The sequence below is a fragment of the Corythoichthys intestinalis genome, chromosome 22 (genome assembly GCF_030265065.1).
Source record: "Corythoichthys intestinalis isolate RoL2023-P3 chromosome 22, ASM3026506v1, whole genome shotgun sequence".
In the NCBI taxonomy this organism is placed as follows: Eukaryota; Metazoa; Chordata; class Actinopteri; order Syngnathiformes; family Syngnathidae; genus Corythoichthys; species Corythoichthys intestinalis.
The window spans coordinates 27095321-27115430 of NC_080416.1; the positions used below are offsets into that span (position 1 = coordinate 27095321).

Consider the following 20110-nt stretch of genomic DNA (forward strand, 5'->3'; position numbering starts at 1 on the left):
TACGGTAGATATCACATATTATAGAAATAGATGCAAATGTTAGACACGGCTGCATTGGCAACATGTTTCAGGACTACATGCGTTAGTAAACAGCCGCCATCTTAAAGCAGTAGACCTCTCAGGAAGGCTCTGTTGTAGAGATCCTTCCTAGCCAACCAATTATTATTATTTTTTTTTTAATCTAAAATGGTCCTAAATCGGCAAAATCTTGACTTAAATCTATCTTTAAATGATGAAACAGTTTTAAAACTTACACATGATGAAAGTAGACAGAAGGGAACTAATGCAATAGCGGGAGCAATTTTAACAACTTTAACGGTTGATTCACAACTTTAAATGACTCCCACACATAGCAAAGGTTACTATCTAGTTATCGCAATACCCTTGTGTCTAGTTAAGTGGAGGGTAAAGAATTGGGCTAGGGCCAATTGTCCCAAAAACCCTTTAAACTTCACATTGTGTGACCTTTTTTTTTTTTTTTTGGAGAGGGAAAAAAAAACAAAACATGAAAATTATCACTAGTTACTTTGCTAAGTAACTAATTACTCTTAAATTCAGGTAACTGAGTTACTAACGCAATTACTTTTTGGGAGAAGTAATTTGTAACTAATTACTTTTTTAAAGTAAAATTAACAACACTGCTCAGTTAATAACTCAATTAGTTTTTGAGAGAAGTCATTTGTAACTAATTTTTTAGAGTTAGGGTTAGGTAAGTAAGATTAACGACACTGCACTTAACACCTTGTAAAACCCTTTTATTATGAAACTGCTATAAAACCGCATTTTTTTGTAAACTTTTCTCATGTGTAGACTCTTGAACCATTCAAGAAACACCTGGTGGATACTCAATTCGGTCTGAGCAGGGCAATAAAAAGCAATAAAATGCTAATATAAAAGTGTCCTCTTCATCTTCCGCCATCAGGCAGAGGCAGCTGGAGGAGCTGCAGGTGTTGGCGCTCCACTTCCACGAGGCTCTTGAGCCGCTCGGCGAGTGGCTGAGCGCCACCGAGAGGCGCCTGAGCTCCGCCGAGCCCATGGGAACTCAGACGGCCAAGATCAGTCAGCAGATCGTTAAGCACAAGGTACGCCATGAGGATTAAAGCCAGTGCGTGAATACAAACAAATTTTAAGTATTTATTGTTAATCACTTTTACCTCGAATTTAGAATGACTTTAAAAATTGGGTATGAATTAGACTGTTAACACACTGTTAATAGCCTGAATAATAAAAAAGGCTTTTTAATCAAAACAATACAACTAGTTAACCCACTTTTGGATATGACATATTGGCATCTTTTGCTACTAGTAATAAAACAAATGGTAATTTATCACACACCTAGTATTTTACACTAAAAAAGAGGAACATGACTCATAAAACTATTCATATTCATTATTTGACCTTTTTTTGTTGTGACCTTATGATTTTATATGGTGTTTTTCTTTTGTCATCCAGTTTGAGTTCCTGTTTTATGATTTATCACCAGCATGCTTATTTTTATGTTTGTCTCCATCTTTTGTTCTCTTTTCCATTCCACCTTCCACCCAACACACACGCACACACAAACACGTCCCAGGCCATCCAAGACGACGTGTCCGCCCACGAATCCGACGTGAACCGCCTACGTTCCCTCAGCCAAGCGCTGGCCCTGCTCAGTTGCGCGGCGGACCGCGATTGGCTGGGTGAGCGCGTGGAGGCGGTGCAATCGGGCCACGCCCAACTTTCTGAGTGGTGCGCGCGGCGGGCAGCGCTGCTGGAGCAGGCGTTGGCCAACGCCCGGCTCTTTGGCGAGGACGAGGTGGAAGTGCTCAACTGGCTGGCCGAGGTGGGCCAGAGGCTGGCACTAGTGTCGGTGCAGAGTTACCAACCTGACGTGCTGGCCGAACAGCATAAACATACCCTGGTACGACCGCATCAGTAAATATAGAAACTTCAAAAAGTATACTTAAGCAAAAAAATTAGAAATATGTAATTTTGGAGGGTGGCCAAATGGGGACCCCGACACAAAAAGATTATATAGTGGTACCTCTACTTTCGAACGTCTCTACATACGAAAGTTTTAGGTTACAACATGCTTCAACGGGAAAATATTGACTGTTGTTAAGAGAGAAATTTCAGGATATGAAAGGCAAAAATACAGTATGGGTTGCTATTCGCGGCTCCCAGACTTTACTGAACGTAACATAGATATAGCTGCTTTACCATGGGCTATTGCCTAGCATCTTCCTGGCATCCATTTGGCTAAGAGAGACCTCTACTGTACAGTGGGGCAAATAAGTATTTAGTCAACCACTAATTGTGAAAGTTCTCCCACTTGAAAATATTAGAGGCCTGTGATTGTGAACATGGGTAAACATCAACCATGAGAGACAGAATGTCGAAAAAAAAAACAGAAAATCACATTGTTTGATTTTTAAAGAATTTATTTGCAAATCATGGTGGAAAATAAGTATTTGGTCAATACCAAAAGTTCATCTCAATACTTTGTTTTGTACCCTTTGTTGGCAATAACTGAGGCCATTGTTTTGGTTTTTTACAGTCTCTAAATGAGGAAATTGTAAGCAGGAAAAAAACAGTGGACCAGGCAATCAAGAATGGACAAGCTTTACTCAAGCAGACCACAGGTGGGTCTAGTGGTTTAGTTCTTCAATATTCATAGGTTCTGGTGGAATTTCCTGTTCCAATTCTTTACTTTTTTCTGTTAAACATCATTGTTTTAAGCCTTCAGTCATGATTTGTTCTGGATTTCACTGTTTGAACTTCATCCCTCAGGCGAAGAGGTTCTTCTGATCCAGGAGAAGCTGGACGGCATCAAGTCTCGCTATGCGGAGATGACAGCGGGCAGCAGCAAAGCTCTGCGCACCCTGGAGCAGGCGCTGCAGCTGGCCACGCGATTCGCCAGCGCCCACCACGACCTCAACCAATGGCTGGATGACGTGGAAGCTGAGCTCAACGATGTGGAGCCCGACGCCTCACCAGCTTATCAGGAGCGACAGAAGGTAGGCCATCAAAATAATTTGCGGTCATCATGGCCAAGTTTGGCAGAGGATAAAGAGTAGACAGTAAGTAATCGATTGATCTATTAATTAGTTCAACTAATCGAGCAATTGGATCAGCAACATTTATTACGTTTCAGAATAAATTTTAGGAGATATAAAGCTAAATTACAAATGCATAAACAATCATATTAGCTCGAACAAAACTGTACAACCAACCTTATGTTGGTCCTGAAGTGCTTGTGACACCATAAAGAAATCTTAGATAGCATTAATATGTGAAATCATATTTTGAGATGATTCGACTATATACAAGAGTTTGGCAAAGCACCGATAACGAGAAATGAGTCTTTTAATCTACTGTTTAGCTCCTCCTGTCATTATAGCGCTCTGGCGCCTCCAACTGGGTGATGACCTCAGCAGAGTAGCAATTACATCAGAATTCAGCCCAATGTAGCAGGAAGATTCAGAACGAGAAAAAGGCGACAGAGAGCAGACTGCAAAATTTCATCGTTTTTATCTCTCTACTCCAATATTTGTATAGGATATTCTTTGTATCTAGTATTTTTACCCAAGTGCTAAATAATTGGTATGGTCATGACAAATAACAGTCGTGTGCTAAATGGAATATGTAATATTAAAAATGCATTTATTTAGTATGACTGCGCTAAATTACTGCATAATGGTCAAAACTGCCGACTTCTTCAACCTCTCAAAGGGTATTTTATGCCACCGGAGTTCGTCCTGCTCTTGTCATTTCCCTGCGTGGACTCTGAGACTAAGAGCTAGGCTACATGTTAATCCGAACCGAACGGCTATTCCTCACCTCCGAACACAAAAAATGACACAAAACTATCCCGACTTATGTCACATCCGGTGGTGGAGGTGACCAGCCAGCCTCCAGCGGTGAGCAAGTTTCCGCTCGTTGGTCCCCTGCTGTGGCCCCGGCATGCAGGCAGTGCTCGTGGTCCCACGGTTGTCGGATTTGTTTTGCCCATTCTTCGTGGTGAACAATATCTGTTTGGAACCCAGAAAGGCTCACACCACTCTCCCTGGTGTTGCAACAAAAGCCTGCAGCACATTGGGCTGGCGTGACACGAAAAACAAACGAATTAATCCGCAAAATCAGCTCGATCCGCAGTCCCTTTGCATACAATAGTATGGCTGTATAGTGAAGATGTCTCCCGTTAACGTCACATCCGCCTTCTTTCTCAATCCGAGACTGGCCGGAATTCTCTCATTTTCATAGCGCGGGATTAAAAAAATTGAATAAATGTATCGATGGCTTCTGAACACGTCCAAGTGGTCCATTTCATTCAGGAGCATAAAATATCACCTGTAATATGAAATAAACATGCATTTTTGTCTCACATGCACTTTAAGAGGGAGCAGCTGGATTCAGCCATGTTAGATGTTATGGCAAATTCACTGTTGCCCCTAGAGGACAGTGTATCCACCCAAATCAATAAAACTAAATGCAAACACTTTCAAAACAAACCGTTACATCGCTACTCTGATTAAACGAATCCTCGAAGCAGCAAAATTTGATTCCAAGATTTTTTATAATTAAATTACTCGAGTGAATCAACTAATCGTTGCACCACTAGAGGATTGTTACATTTCAAATCTTCCACACGACCCATTTTTGTTTTTATTCATTATCGCTATCATTATTCCTAGGAGTTGAAGAAAGTGTCGGCCGAGAAACGGCTGGTGTTGGACACCCTTAACGAGGTGGGCAGCGCCCTGCTGGATCTGGTGCCCTGGCGAGCCCGCGAAGGCTTGGATCGATTGGTCGCCGACGCCAATCAGCGCTACCGACAGGCCGACGACACCATCACGCAGCGGGTGCAGCTCGTGCAGGCTGCCATCCAGAGGTCACAGCAGGTAATGCGGCAAAGCAGGATTATTTCTGATCGTGTACTATTATTTCTCAGTCATAACAAATTGCCCCTGCGTTTTATCGTTATGACAGTACGAGGAGGCTGTTGATGCAGAGTTAGCCTGGGTGGGCGAGACGGAGCGCAAGCTAATGTCATTAGGCCCGCTGAGCCTGGAACCCGACGTGACCGTGGCCCAGCTGCAGGTCCAGAAGGCTTTCAACATCGACATCATTCGCCACAAGGACACTGTGGATCAGCTGCTCGCCACCAGGGACGACATCCTGGAGACGTGCAGCGACGCTCAGAAGGATGCGCTAATGGTGAGGGAACACGACCCACTCAAAACATCAGCTTCCAATAGGAATCCATTGTTTTGAAACCTATGCAATGCCATCTTCAGGTGAAGACAGACTCGCTAAGCGCCCGCTACGATGCTGTCAACCAGAGCCACAGTGAGCGATTCGCAGCCCTGGAGCAGGCTCAGGTGCTCGTGGCCCGCTTCTGGGAGACATACGAGGAACTCGAGCCGTGGCTGGGCGAGACCGAAAACCTAATTGGGCAGTTGCCGCCGCCCGCCATCGACACGGACGCCCTACGTCTGCAGCAGGACCAGATGAGGGTAAAAAAAAAAAAAACAACTTTCAACCAAAATTTTGACATTTACCATTTACTTCAAATACACTGAATATTTTTTGTCCAGCTTCTGAGAGAATCCATCGCGGAGCACAAGCCACACATCGACAAGCTACTAAAGATCGGACCCTCGCTGGCCGAGCTGAGCGCGACGGAGGGCCCGCGAGTGATACAATGCTATGCCGAAGCCGAGCGCCGCTACCTGGCCATCAAAGAAGAAGTCAAAAGTCGCGCGGCGTTGTTGGACGATGCCGTTTCGCAGTCTGCGCAGGTAGGACAAACTCCATGTGAGAACTTAACAGCACGGGTGTGCTTTTTGGTGATGATTGAATGTGTTGTTCGACTGACTTGCTGCAATCAGAGATGGGTTCAGGGTCATTTTTCCACAAGAAAAACCTTCTAGACTAGACTTTTTCCACTGGATATGACTTTACATCCACCTCTGGTTGCCGCCGTCCATTTTTTGCACTGTGAAAGCATGAGTCAGATTTAACTGGATGTGTTGTTTCTCCACCCTCCATCCATCCCATCCGTCCACCTCCACCGTGTCCTCTTAACTTTCCTTGTCTGTCCTTTAACCGTCTGTCTCCAACTCATCCTTTTGTTCCGTCCGTCATGCCGTCGCGCCTCATGGGTTGTGTGTTGTCGCCCATGTCACCACCACCACCACCTCCACTTTCTCCATGGTCACTGCTCACTGCCGTCACCCAGCTGGTGGAGGTAAGACAGATTGCTTCCTTCTTGCACGCCGCCTTGCGCACAAGATTTGATTGACTCAACCCCTTTATTTAGTTCTTGTCCTTATTCCCCTCTTTAGATTAGATGCATTAGCCCATGTGTGTTTTGTAGTTGTGCAACCTGATGAAAAAATAGAGCGCAGAGATGAGCTTAATGCTTTCTATTGATTTTAGTTGGAAAATAATAAATCAAGCCCATTCAAACGAAAAGGCACAAAGTTAAAATGATTGAACATGAAAATGGAAATGTAGTTTTGTAATTAATTTTTTTCTAAGGCAGTAAATGCCAAAGGTGTTTTCCACGAAGAAAATCAGCATTTTGACATTTTCAAAATGAAGCATTGCGTCAACAAAATGGTAAACGTAGATAAAAAGCTTCTCAGTTAATCAACCTGTACTGAAGGAGTAGAATTTTAGTCGGAAAAAAAAATTATTGAACTTCTGGAGTTCATATTTCATGGTAGAAAAAAGGATTTTAATGCTGTGCTTAAAATGGCAAGATTAAATTCATTCAATGTAAACGTTCATCAAATGCAACAAGGCTAAACAACTGAACTAAAACTGTTGTACAAAATGTTCATATTGAACACAAGAACAGTGCTACATCAGGGAATGAATCTGCGAGGCTCTTAAAAAGTCTATGAAATAGTCTCAAATCCAAGTTTTAATTTAAGGCCTTAAAATGTCTAGAACTCTCCTGAAATATCATAAAAGGTCTTGAATACAATTTTGAATGGTCTTAAAAATCTATTGACATTGCATTCATTTAGAATCTGCATAAATTTCAGTCTCGCCTTTAAATGTTTTGATTTTTGAGGACGCTATAACGTAACTACAAAGTGGAACTACTGGTGTTGCCCGATCAGAATTTATCGAACACGCAGGTTTTGCTGTGAGTGCGCAGTTGCGTGTTAACAGCTTACCCCAGTTATACAACAGCGGCATCTGCGAAAGTGAAACACGGCTGGTAAAGTAAAGTCAAGCAGCAAGTACACACCAGTTGCAGAGCGGCTGTGTTTGACGTGTCGCACCCGAAACAAATGGCAAGTTTATTATTTGTCGTGACAGGCAACCCTCCTGTGTCTATCAAATTAGGTAAGATCGGGCAGACCGTCATCCAATCAAGTTTTAAACTTATATGCAATTAATTTTATGTATTTTATATACAGCAGCTTTAACTTAAAAAAAAAAAAAAACATCATTCAAGGGTTTTTAAACCTTTCATATTAAAAAAAAAATAATAAAAATGCATTTGATTTGTAAAATACTAGTAAATGTTAACTCTTTGTCATTGCAATTGTTTTTCCCTTAAGCATTGGACTTTTTATTATGTTATTTTAGAAAAAATTAAAATAAACAAATGGTTGTTGTATTGTTATCTTGAAATACCCGCTACTCTCGGACTCGGGCGCGATCTTGCAATCCTCAGGTGAGTCGATCGAGCCGCTCCACACTGTCCACAGAAGTATTACATTTAAATGTTTAAATCCTTAACTAAATATGAATCTAAATCTTATATGTATATCTTAAATCTAAATCTTATATATCTTAAATCTAAATCTTTAATCTTTAAATCTTAAATCTTTAAATCTTGAACATAAATCTTGAATATAAGTGTTAACTATGTACAGGGGTGCACATATTTTTTTTGCCCAGGTTCTCAGAGGAGGACCTGGAGATGTGACTTGGTCCTCATTGAGCTTGGGAGCCGACCCGCCTGATGCGATAAAATTATGACAAGCTTTACTTAGAGCCAATTACCTTTAATTAATTATATTAACAATTAACGCTTGATTAACATCAACTGGCACCACAAAATTGCCATTACTTTGAAGTGAAATGTAAAGAAATAAACGGGTGCGCATATTTTTTTTGCCTCCCACATTAACTCCAAGCCTTTGTAAAAGTGGGATGTCCACCTCATAAGAGGTCATTGAGCGTGCATGTTTAGCTTTGGGAAATGCGAGCAAAAACACGTTTGTCAGTGCATGTCGCTGTTCTTCATTAACTTTATTCCGCCACTTGTCCATAGGGCGAGTGGGGTCCTGTCTGACATCGATAGTTTGCTTAATTGCCACATGCTCTGTTTTTTTTTGTGCCTTTCAAAGTTTGGATGGCTGAAATTCTTTGACCCTACATAAAATGCGCTCCTCTTATCAGCGACATTGGGATTCTCACGGCAAATGTTGCACCACATTACCGTGCGAGCATCATTGTCTTCTAGCCATGGTACCTCTTGCAGCCACTTTTCAGCAAAAGTCCCTTTTTTTCGGTAGCTACGGTGACGTCTCTGTCGTCTTTCTGTCTTATGACGGGGGTGGGGGAACACGGAAATAATTACTCAGTGGGGCCTGCCTCTATGACATTTTGAGAAGTGATTTTCTCGTGTCCGCCGCAAATGCAGTGGTCAGCCATTAGTACGCAAAAGCGTATGGAAGCCGTTGAAGGCCAGCGCGTTTGTCTACATCCAGTCCACTTATGTGCACCCCTGACTATGTACCTCTATGAAATGTAAATCTTAAATATATATCCTAAATGTAAATCTGAAATATAAATCTTACCGCTAAATGTGAGAAAATGTCGTAATTTTCAGCATGTGCTGCTTTACAAACGGCGCTTCATAGGGGCGAGCATCAGCGGTGCATTGCCGACGTGCCCCAGATGCGCCTGGTGTAAAACCGGCGTTAGTTAGCATAGACATAGCGGAGAAAGCTTAGCAGAAACGATTTACAGTAGTTACTTACATAGGTAAGTGCAAATTTAATAATTTGTGACTTAAGAGCATAGAGTTTAGCGCACGGTTCAAGCTGGTGGAGGGAAACTCGTATGAAGAAAATGCAAGAAAATGTTTAAACTTGGAACAGAGGCATTGGGATCCCATTGCAAATCTGAAAAGTACAAGGTGGTCATAAAATGCCAGCAGCAAACGCACAAAATACAAAAGTTCTAGTGTTTATGATTCAGTTAAGCATTTTATATCATAGCGTGAAAGAGCTGTGAATTAATTCAGGCCTCCAATTTTCCTTTAAATCTTTTGTACGTTTTTTTTGCCGGTATCGATGTGAAATTGGGCTTAAATTTGATTCATTATGGTCTTAAATTTGGCTTGAGACTGCAGAGACCCGTCTACATATTTTATGTGGATTTTCAGATGGCAGCAAATGCCAAAGGTTTTTTTCTGCAATATCAACAAAATGCTAAAAGAGCTAAACATCTTTACAGCCTGTCATTCATTGAAAAAGTTTAGACATTTATATTAAACACGGTCACCTATAGAAATCAAATAAATGAACAAATTAAATATCAATTTTGTTTTAAGTAAAATTATCCAGTTAAAGTATGAAAAACTAGAACCACGGAGTCTACTGTTTCAGAACATTATGCAATATTTTTCATAAACATGCTTATCCCACATTTACTTTTCTGTCCTACCCCTTTTAGTCGTCAAATGTGTCAGGCCTGAATGAATAGTACCCTCTGCTGGCGTCTGTGTTGTATTGCAGTAAATTGATTGCGCTCTATTTGGTCCTTGCAGTTCCACGACAAGATGGACCCCCTGCTGGAGACCCTGGAGGCAGCTGTTCAGCGCCTACGTTCACCTCCTCCGGTAGCGGCCGAGGTGGACAAGATCCGCGAGCAGCTGGCCGAGCACCGGGCACAAGGCTTGGAACTGGACAAACTGCTGCCCAGCTTCTCGGCCCTCTGCGCTCGAGGAGAGGAGCTCATCGGCCGGGCGGCCCACGACGACCCGGCTGCCCATGGTGAGCCGAGAAACTCGAAGGTCAAATCGTCAAAAAAAAAACCATCACTTTGTAACGGGATGATCCGTCCCACCCCTACCAGCTGTCCACTCCCGCCTGCTGCGCCTGCGCTCGCTGTGGGACGAAATACGCCAACGGGCCGAGGAGCGCGAGAGCAAACTCAACGACGTGCTGGACTTGGCTGGCAAATTCTGGGCGGACGTGGCGGCCCTGCTTAGCACGCTGCGTGATTCGCAGGACATCGTCAAAGAACTGGAGGACCCTGGCGTGGACCCCTCGCTTATCAAGCAGCAAATTGAAGCTGCCGAGGTGAGAGAAAAAAAGCATTTCTTTGGAGGCTATTGTTTGATTGAAGAGAGCTTAAACCACTCTTCTCATAACCAATGTGAAAAGTTTTTTACAAGGACCATTGTTTCGCTGATACAGGCCATCAAGGCAGAGACGGACGGTCTAAGGGAGGAACTGGAGTTTGTCAGGACCCTTGGGGCTGACCTCATCTTCGCTTGTGGAGAAACCGAGAAACCTGAAGTCAAAAAGACAATCGACGAGGTAAAGAACAGACACTTTGTTCTACACTTTTATGTTGAAGAGTCGATGGAAATGAACCTTTTATAGGGTAAGTGATTATATTTGGTCATTTGAAAAAATAAAAACAAAAAAAACTTACACCTATTACACCAACTTACACCTGGTTATGTAGGCCACAATATTGATATATTGAGTATAGTGTAGTATACAATCTTTTTTAAAATCTTTTTTTTTTTTTTGTAAATAAAATATTACATCATTAAAATGGTAATAAAAACAATATTTAAATGAATAAAAACAGAGATACACGCTGGTTATGCCCCCCAATAACACTCTTGAGTTTTTTTAACTGAGGATCTGCTGTGAATACTCGTTCGTAACGAGTTCCGTTCCCTTGCTGGCGACGTAACACGAATTTCCGAGTAAGTCAGACTTAACCCTTTATATAACCCCCTAAAAATATGTATTATAAGTCATTTTCCCATCCTCGCCAAGACATTGGAGTCTTAGTCATAGGTGGGTAGACTAGCCAAAAAATTTACTCAAGGGTTGCGTGACTTCCAAATAATACTACTCAAGTAAAAGTAAAAGCAGTCATCCAAAAATTTACTCAAGTACAAATAAAAAAGTTTGTTAATACTCAATACTCACGTAATGAGTAACATTGTGAGTAACTGCTTACAATGTTAGATTTTGGAGGGGGAAAAAATCATAGTATTTTTTTTTCTCAGCACAACTTTGGTATGAACTGTTATTATTATACTGTATTATAACCTATTACATGACCATATTATGCCAAAATGAGGCACTAAAATCAACTCAATATGTAGAATAAAGACGAAAAATGTAACGACTCTAGTGTAGTCCAAAGTAATTTAGTGAGAATAGTGTTTCTTCACAAATGTACTCAAGTAAAACTAAGAAGTATTGTGTGGTAAAACTACTCTAAGAAGTACATTTTTCTCCAAAAGTTACTTAAGTAACTGTAAATGAGTAAATGTAATGCGTTACTACCTCTGGTCCTAGCTAGACAGCAATCTAAGCTCCGAAATGACAATGTCAGACGTCTGTGTGGTTAACTGGCGTCATTCAGCTACTCTTGACATCAACCCTTGCAGAATTAAATTAAATCAGTTTTCAAATTTATCTTTATAACTAGCTGCTGATACAGCAATAGCAATCCACACAAACAATTAGCATGTATCAGTTAGCGTCCTCACATCATCAAAAACAAACAACTTGCCCCAAGTATCCGACCACAATTGAAAACGCACAATAAACAGTATAAAGGTGGTTATTTAAAGGTGTTGCGTCTGCGGATACTTCACAAGCAACAAACGTGCTCGCAGGCTTTCTTTCCCCTCGCTCTCTCAAATGAGATTTCTTCGCGTATGCTCTTTTTAGTGTGCATAAATACGTTCTTTGTGTGTACATGCGCTCTTACTTATGTGTGGAAGCTCTATGCTTCCTGCGCCAAAATGAAAGCATGCATAACAAAACAAAAGTCAACATTATTTAAAAAAAAAAAAAAAAAAACTGGAGACAAATTAGCAGACGAGACTTCGGTGTCGTAAAGTCGAAATCACGTAAGTCGGGTATGTCGTAACCCGGGACTACCTGTACTCATCTTTCAATGCCATTGATGACTCTAGACGTCCAATCCCTTTTGATTGGGTGAGGTTGACAGACAGTCCTCCCATTGAAAATGGTTTGGACGTCTAGCGTAGCCAATGAGTGCTCTATTAAGGGTTTAGCAAATTGTTGTTGAATAGAAACAGTAGCGCAACACATGTAGACAGACAATACACACATATATTCTTCATCTTCTGGTCATACGTACATCTAAGAGTCCTTAAAATAGTGGTTCTTAACCTTGCTAAAGGTACCGAACCCCACGAGTTTCACATGTGCATTCACCGAATCCTTTGGAATTTAACAGTGAAGCTTTTTCTTTTCAAAATAAAAACCGATATAGCTATGGTAGCAGGCAAATTGCCGTTGAAATGTATTCAAATTTCAAATTCACTACAAATAAATTGGGTGTTTTGCAGTTAATTTTCACATTAAAAAATGAAATATCATGTCTACATTCATATTTTTTATTTAATAATTTTACTTTTACCCTATCCTGTTCAGCTGCTTGGCCACGGAGAATAGGAATCTGAGTGTCCTCATGGTCTGAACAGCTTTAATGGATCACATGGGAGATTGATATACTCCCATTGTGGTTGTTCATCATGTCTACATTCTTATTTTTCTTATTTTATGCTCACATCCTTGCATCACATACTATTTTCATGGCGTAAAATGTGATGCAAATGTTTTTTTTTTTTTATTATCTGTGCAGTGCACCCTGCCTGTAGGTATGTAATACTTCCTCATCATGAGTCAACCTTCCACTGAGCAAACAAGTTTCTCCACCCATTAGACAGAGGGCGAGGAGTTGAAATAAATAGAATCAAGCCTGTAAAGTGGAGGCAACTCAGTCCAAAACCTAGTCTAAACTGGCACTTGGCCGTTAGTCAGAGTATGAAAATAGGGCCCTGTGTTTCCTTACCTTCCATAAACCCCTTCGACTTACTCACCGAGCCCCTGGGGCTCATTCGAACCCAGGTTAAGAACCACTGGCTTAAAATTAACCCAGGTTATTAGTGAAAATCTGAAAGTCATAGAGTGAATTGTGGCTGTATTCATAAAGTATATTTCTGAAATTCCTCAGATGAACGGTGCGTGGGAAAGCCTCAACAGGACGTGGCGAGAGCGGATGGAGAGGCTGGACGAAGCTATGAGCGCCTCCGTGCAGTACCAGGATGCACTGCAGGTAATAACATCACTACATTTCAATTGCAAAATGTCCTTTTTACGACAATACCAGTGATGATTGGTGCGCGTACTTTGCAGTCCATGTTCGACTACTTAGACAACGCGGTGATCAAACTGTGCGAAATGTCGCCAGTGGGCACTGACCTGGGAACGGTCAAACACCAGATTGAAGAGCTCAAGGTTGGCATCAAATTGGCATCATAATATGCAACGTTATCAGTCCTAACTGTTTTTGCGGTGTTTCTGTGGAGCAGCAATACAAAGTGGACGTCTACCAGCAGCAGATCGACATGGAGAAGCTATGCCACCAGGGGGAGCTGCTGCTAAAGAAAGTGTCAGACCAGACCGACCGGGATATGATCCAGGAGCCGTTAACTGAGCTTCGCCACCTGTGGGACAACCTGGGGGACAAGATCACCCAGAGACAGGTACCAGGACCACTCGTGACAATCCTCAAGGCTTTTGCATTCTAGAGTCTCACAATTTAAAGTTTTGTTTCATTCCCATGACAGCACAAGCTGGAAGCTGCCCTGCTGGCCCTGGGTCAGTTCCAGCACGCTCTGTCTGAGCTGCAGGCCTGGCTGAGCCACACGTACACCACGCTGGACACACAACGACCAATCAGCTCAGACCCCAAAGCCATCGAAATTGAGCTCGCCAAACACCACGTACGTTCCTGTAACACTGAGCAATAGAGGATAATTAGGAAAACCACTATACACTCAAAGTCACAGTTGATACAGCAGAACATCAAGTTGTGTATTAAAAAGATATTTTAGTTAACCTTTCGAGTCTAAAATTCGGAATCCCTCCGTTCCAGGTTTTACGCAACGACGTTCTGTCTCACCACGCCACGGTGGAGGCGGTCAACGCAGCGGCCGCCGAACTGCTTGAATCTTCCCCCGGGGACGAGGCTGGCCACCTCAGGGACCAGTTAGACCAACTCAACCATAGCTGGCAGAACCTCCTGCTTAAGACACAGGAGAGGCAGAAGCTTCTCGAGGCCGCCTTGCAACAGGTAATGTCATACAAGGTAAAAATGGGACTTTTTTCCCCCTAAAAATTTTCCAATTTTCATTCTTGCTTGTAGGCAGAGGGCTTCCATGGTGAACTTGAGGAGTTCCTTCAGTGGATGAGGCGGACGGAGAGCCAGCTTTCCGCAGCCAAGCCCACCGGAGGCCTCCCCGAGACGGCGAGAGAGCAGCTGGAACAGCACATGGTGACCTTTTCTTCTTCACTCATTCAACAAAGTCATTTCATGGGCCTAGTACACACATAAATATAATTGTGTTCCTTGAGTTTTATGCTTACAAGAGCTGGTTAACTAAAAACTAATTAAATAAAAATAATAATAAAATAAAAAGTATTATTATATATATTATAGAATAAAAAATAAAAATTATTAATGAAAAACCTAACTATAAACCTGTTTCAGAGTGGATCATGAAGCTCCATCACCATGCATTTAGCATGTACACATGATGAACACGTTACATGTACAGTGGTTCGATTAGTCAACAGAAATAATCTACAGCAATTACTGTTAATTTCAGTGGTGCACAGGCCCCCTCTTGTGGTACGCTAAAGATGAGTGAAAATTTTGAATTATCATTTTTAATTCACAACAGTGCAGTTCAGTGGTTCAAATCAGTGGTTCCTGAAAATATGCAATATGCCATTTTTACTTGTTTTTGGCCTACTATACCATTGTTTATCAACCTTTTTTGGGCCATGGCACACTTTTCTCATGAAAATAATCTCAAGGCACGCCACCACGCCACGGCGCAGTAGCGTGCCGTGGCACAGTGGTTGAAAAACACTACTATACTAACATATTTGAACTCATTGCCTGCCATTGATGGCCATAGACTTATAATTAATTTGAACATTGGAACGTAATGTGCGTATTTAAGTCCCATTGACAAAGCTAGACGTCCAATCCATTTCGACTGGGAAGGCTAACAGTGACCATCTAGCACTGTCAATGGCAGCAAATGAGTTGATGGTATCCTTGTCAGCAGTACTCGAAGAGCCAAGTATTTTTTTTTTATGTGGTACTTGCTGAAAATGTCTAAGAACCACTGATCCAGTAGATAAGGATGACCTAAAAATGCTTTCATTTACTACAGGAGCTCCAAGCACAGCTTACCCAACGGGGCGAACAGTACCACCGTCTACTGGACGCGGGGGAGTCCATGCTTCTTGCTCGTGGCGGGGACGACGCCGGACCAGGGACCACGCAAACCCAGCAGAACTTGGCCATGCTGCAGAACAAGTGGGCCAGCCTCAACACCAAGATGGACGACCGCCGGGTAAGACTTTTTCATTTGCTGTGGCAACACTCTTAATTAGTTCACGTGTGAGACGGTTACTTTTTGGCTGTTTAGGCAAAGCTAGAAGAGGCTCTATCCCTGGCAACCAGTTTCCAGACATCACTGCAGGATACCATCAACTGGCTGACGCAGGCGGAGCAGACCCTCAACATGGCGCAGCCCCCCAGCCTCCTCCTGGACACAGTTCTCTTCCAGATTGACGAGCACAAGGTAAGTCAGACAGAACAACAAACCGTAACATTATCTGCTGGCATATGCAATGTAAACAAGCATGAAAACATGCAAATCTTAATACACATTTAGGTTTTCGTCAACGAGGTGAACACACACCGTGAGCAGGTTCTGGCCCTAGAGAAGGCCGGCTCCCAGCTGCGCTTCGCCAGCCTGAAGCAGGACGTCGTCCTTATCAAGAACCTGCTGTTGAGCGTTCAGGCCCGCTGGGACAAGCTGGTTCAGAGGTCTCTGGACCGCGGGCGGCATCTGGATGAGGCTCGCAAACGGGCCAAGCAGGTACTAAATGAAACTTTTTCGAATTTGCGATAAGCTACACAATTCAGAACTCATTCCCTACACTTAAATTACTGTTAACAGGGTTCCCACAAGGTCGAAGAGTCTTGCTGAACTGCTATATCTGGCTACATGTATATGTAGAATGTGTAGCATGATAACCTTTCAAATTATTATATTTTTTTGCATAATATGAAAGCTTTGGTACACGAAAAATTCATTTTATGAATTCTTTCAAAGCTTTTTTCCTTCATATTACGAAAAACTATTCATAATACGAACGATAATACGTACTGTAAAAGATCATTCCTGCTTGCCTTAATATAACTACATTTGACTATAGACAAATCCGAGTAGAGATTTGCAGACATCGCACTCTAGTGGTGGCCGCCATAACTGGGTTGTTGACACACCTCAGTAGCAGCCCAGCGTCAGTCAATGTAAACAGTAACGTTAGCTGCTAGGGAAAATAAAATATAAAAAGCAATGGACACCTTATTCATGGGGGAAAATGTGTGTGTGAAAAGTAAAAACTTTACTCAAACCTGAATTAGGTACATATCTGAGTAATATAAGCACATCGAAAAACAACAAATATTGGCTATGTATTTTAAATACTTTTTAAAACTGCAAACATAAACTGTGGTACGTTCAAAGTTCCCTCAGCAATAACATTTTCACAAATGATCACTCCAGAACACAAAAATTCAATACAAATTGTGAAAATACAGTACACAGCTGACAAATGATCATCATTTTGAACATGCTTCTTACTCGAGCTTCTTTCAAACTAACATGCTTCTTACTCGAGCTTCTCTCAAACTTATCTCCCACATTCTAAGATGTCTTCAGGTGTCATACTGACAACCCACAGTACCTCGACCAATTAGATGAGGGGAATTGTTATTGTTCTGTCAGCTCAAGACAGGAGAGGTGGGGGAATGCGTTCCCCTACATATTCTTGAAAAACACGATACCAGTGATCGTTCTACAAATAGAATTTTTGACTTTCATGACAATACAGGACCGAGCGCATCCCTTGTGAGCTTAATAATGGACTCGTACTTTTGTTTCTGAATACGGGACTATGCTGTATTTCAATGGACGGTTGGCAACTCTAGCATCTGCTGGCTGTGTGTGCTGTGCCCCAGCAATGGCGGACGGTGTACTTCTGGTCGTTTTGCTCGGATTTGTCTAGAAATATAAACAAACGAAATATACAAATCACAATGTGCTACAGAATGCACCTGGATATGAAACAAAAGACAAATATAACTGATAAGCGATGCTTTATCAAAGCACAAACAGCGAGATGAAATAGTAAGCAATGGCTACCAAAGTTAGCTCATCTTCATCTCATCTCAGCACTCCGTGTTTACTATGGGCTCGATTTGTCATGTGATATTGTCTGTAGAATGAGTTGCAACCTAACAAACTAGTTATATTTAAGCGCCATTAGGAGGCGACGAAGCATTACAAATGAAAACAGGCAATTAGAGGACAGGACAGCAAATTTAATGCGGTGTTTTAGTATCGCTTGGAACATATTAAGCGATTTACATGTAAAACGTGATTCATTATACGAAGAATTGAAAGGCACTCTGGTACTTTACCAATTAGTTCCACGAGGCCTGGAGGAAGTTAACCGATTGGCTGGAGGAGGCCGAGAACCGACTGGACTCGGAGCTGGAAATCCCCAACGAACCCGACAAGATCAAAGTGCAGCTAACCAAACACAAGGTATGAGAATCCTGTCAATGCAGAGAATCTGTCCGATCCCACCTCTGACGTCCTGTTTGGGTTGGTTTTCGCAGGAATTTCAGAAAGCGCTTGGCTCCAAGCAGCCGGTCTACGACACCACAGTTCGGTCGGGCCGGGCCATGCGCGACAAAGCTCAGCTGCCGGCTGACACCCAAAAGTTGGATCACCTGGTGGGCGAAGTCCGAGACAAGTGGGACACCGTCTGTGGGAAAAGTGTGGAGAGGTAAGCTGAGATTTCAATTCAAGGAGTGCTTTTGGAAAAAATGGCCACTGCTTTTTTAACTCTTTCAATGTCTTTAACAATGATAGATGCCCAATTATGTGTGTCACTCGTTCATTCGCTGCCAGCCCTTCTAGTTAAAATGGACTAGACGTCTTATCGCTGTCAATGGCAACCAGTGAATCCAATATGTTATGTAGCTCTTTAAATATTTATCTGTTGCGACTAATGCTGCAACGATTAATCGATTAACTCGTGTAATTCGATTAGAAAAAAGCTTCGAATTAAATTTTGCTGCTTTGGGGATTCTTTTAATTAGAGTGACGTTGTAGTGGTTTGTTTTGAAAGTGTTGCATTTAGTTTTGATTTGGGTGGTAGTGACACAGCCCTCTAGTAGCAAAAGTGAATATGCCATAACACGTCTAACATGGCTGAATCCCGCTGCTCCTTGTTAAGACCAACGTAAAGTATGTTTTTGTTTGAGATATTTGTTTATGCATCTGTTATATAGTTTAGAAGTATATTTAGCAGTTTTTTGTGGAAATATGTGTTTGAACGATTTGTTCAATGTTTGTGCATTGTTAAAAAAACATTAGCAATTTATAGCATTTAAGCTAGCAGACTTTTGTTAGGGAAGTTAGCCAGGTTGTTCTTTTGTTGTACTTAGATCCTCATTTTCCTCTGCAGCCCTAGTTTTGATGTCACTAAAGCTGCTTTAAAGTGCAACTTGATTTTTGTCCTCCCCCAGGCAACACAAGCTCGAGGAGGCATTGCTGTTCTCGGGTCAATTTGCCGAGGCCCTCCAAGCCCTGGTGGACTGGCTTTACCGGGTAGAGCCGCAGCTGGCGGAAGATCTGCCTGTGCACGGTGACCTGGACCTGGTTTCCAATCTCATGGACTCCCACAAGGTAACAAACTTGAATATCACCCTGCCTTATGAATTCCGTAGGTGTGTGTTTAATGGTTGAAATCCATGCAAAATCCACACTAGGCCTTCCAGAAGGAGATGGGCAAGAGGACAGGCAGCGTTCAGGCCCTTAAGCGTTCGGCCCGAGACCTCATGGAGACGGGCCGCGATGACACGGCGTGGGTCAAAGTTCAGCTGCAGGAGCTGAGCAACCGCTGGGAGACGGTGTGCGCGTTGTCCGTCACCAAGCAGACGCGACTGCAGCAGGCGCTCAAGCAGGTGAGAAAATACAAAAGTTCGAGTCTTTCCTTGGACATGCTGGCACTACTAAAAATTAATTGAAATTACTGATCTCAATGATTGTGATTGTTTTTTGGTGTCAGGCGGAGGAGTTCCGCACGGCGGTCCAGATGCTACTCGAGTGGCTGTCTGAGGCCGAGCAGAGCCTTCGCTTCCGCGGCGTCCTTCCGGAGGAGGCGGAGACCCTGCAAGCGCTGCTCCACACCCACCGTCAATTCATGGGCACCGTAGAGGAGAAGCGGGTCGAGGTCAACCGGGCGGCGGGGATGGGCGAGGCCATCCTAGCCTTGTGCCACCCGGACTCCATCACAACCATCAAGCACTGGATCACCATCATCCGAGCGCGCTTTGAGGAGGTGAGTCATTTCTCCCAAAATATAAATATATCATAATATTTTGACTAACTTTTCAAATTGATTAGTTGTCTGATAAAAGCATTTTAAAATGATGTCGGATAATATCAACATATGTTTTTCATTATGTGTTTTGGGCCAATATGCTATAGGAGTGTTGTTATGTCCACTTAATGCCTGCCTGTGTTTCTGGTGTTTTGACGGCCCCTACTGGCTGCACTTTCTACGTAATCATATGTTAGCTGAGAGCTAAATGGACGAGCTAACGTCTGCAGCAGTGTACCATAGCAGTTCTTGCCATCTCACCACGGGTATTGGTATCAGATTTTTGTAGTTGGACAATATCGGGTTATCTGTTAAAAAGTCATTAT

The 20110-nt window shown here is 42.5% G+C and overlaps 1 protein-coding gene across 14 annotated transcripts in view; it reads left to right on the forward strand.

Annotated features, from left to right (window-relative positions):
* The window catches only part of macf1a (microtubule actin crosslinking factor 1a), a 319162-nt gene that overhangs the window by 275087 nt on the left and 23965 nt on the right, over positions 1 to 20110 (forward strand). For 13 of the 14 annotated variants that reach the window (XM_057828763.1, XM_057828754.1, XM_057828757.1 and 10 more), the window contains 25 exons: positions 923 to 1082; positions 1574 to 1900; positions 2537 to 2621; positions 2770 to 2996; positions 4674 to 4880; positions 4969 to 5196; positions 5277 to 5495; positions 5577 to 5780; positions 9782 to 10007; positions 10090 to 10316; positions 10434 to 10556; positions 13255 to 13356; positions 13437 to 13538; positions 13613 to 13786; positions 13871 to 14026; positions 14179 to 14376; positions 14449 to 14577; positions 15488 to 15670; positions 15746 to 15901; positions 15995 to 16201; positions 17819 to 17938; positions 18013 to 18182; positions 18928 to 19087; positions 19171 to 19365; positions 19470 to 19742. In XM_057828763.1, coding sequence (XP_057684746.1) covers positions 923 to 1082; positions 1574 to 1900; positions 2537 to 2621; positions 2770 to 2996; positions 4674 to 4880; positions 4969 to 5196; positions 5277 to 5495; positions 5577 to 5780; positions 9782 to 10007; positions 10090 to 10316; positions 10434 to 10556; positions 13255 to 13356; positions 13437 to 13538; positions 13613 to 13786; positions 13871 to 14026; positions 14179 to 14376; positions 14449 to 14577; positions 15488 to 15670; positions 15746 to 15901; positions 15995 to 16201; positions 17819 to 17938; positions 18013 to 18182; positions 18928 to 19087; positions 19171 to 19365; positions 19470 to 19742 — 4558 coding nt within the window. The remainder of the gene's footprint in view (positions 1 to 922; positions 1083 to 1573; positions 1901 to 2536; positions 2622 to 2769; positions 2997 to 4673; positions 4881 to 4968; positions 5197 to 5276; positions 5496 to 5576; positions 5781 to 9781; positions 10008 to 10089; positions 10317 to 10433; positions 10557 to 13254; positions 13357 to 13436; positions 13539 to 13612; positions 13787 to 13870; positions 14027 to 14178; positions 14377 to 14448; positions 14578 to 15487; positions 15671 to 15745; positions 15902 to 15994; positions 16202 to 17818; positions 17939 to 18012; positions 18183 to 18927; positions 19088 to 19170; positions 19366 to 19469; positions 19743 to 20110) is intronic. The other variant, XM_057828753.1, reaches the window with a different exon arrangement.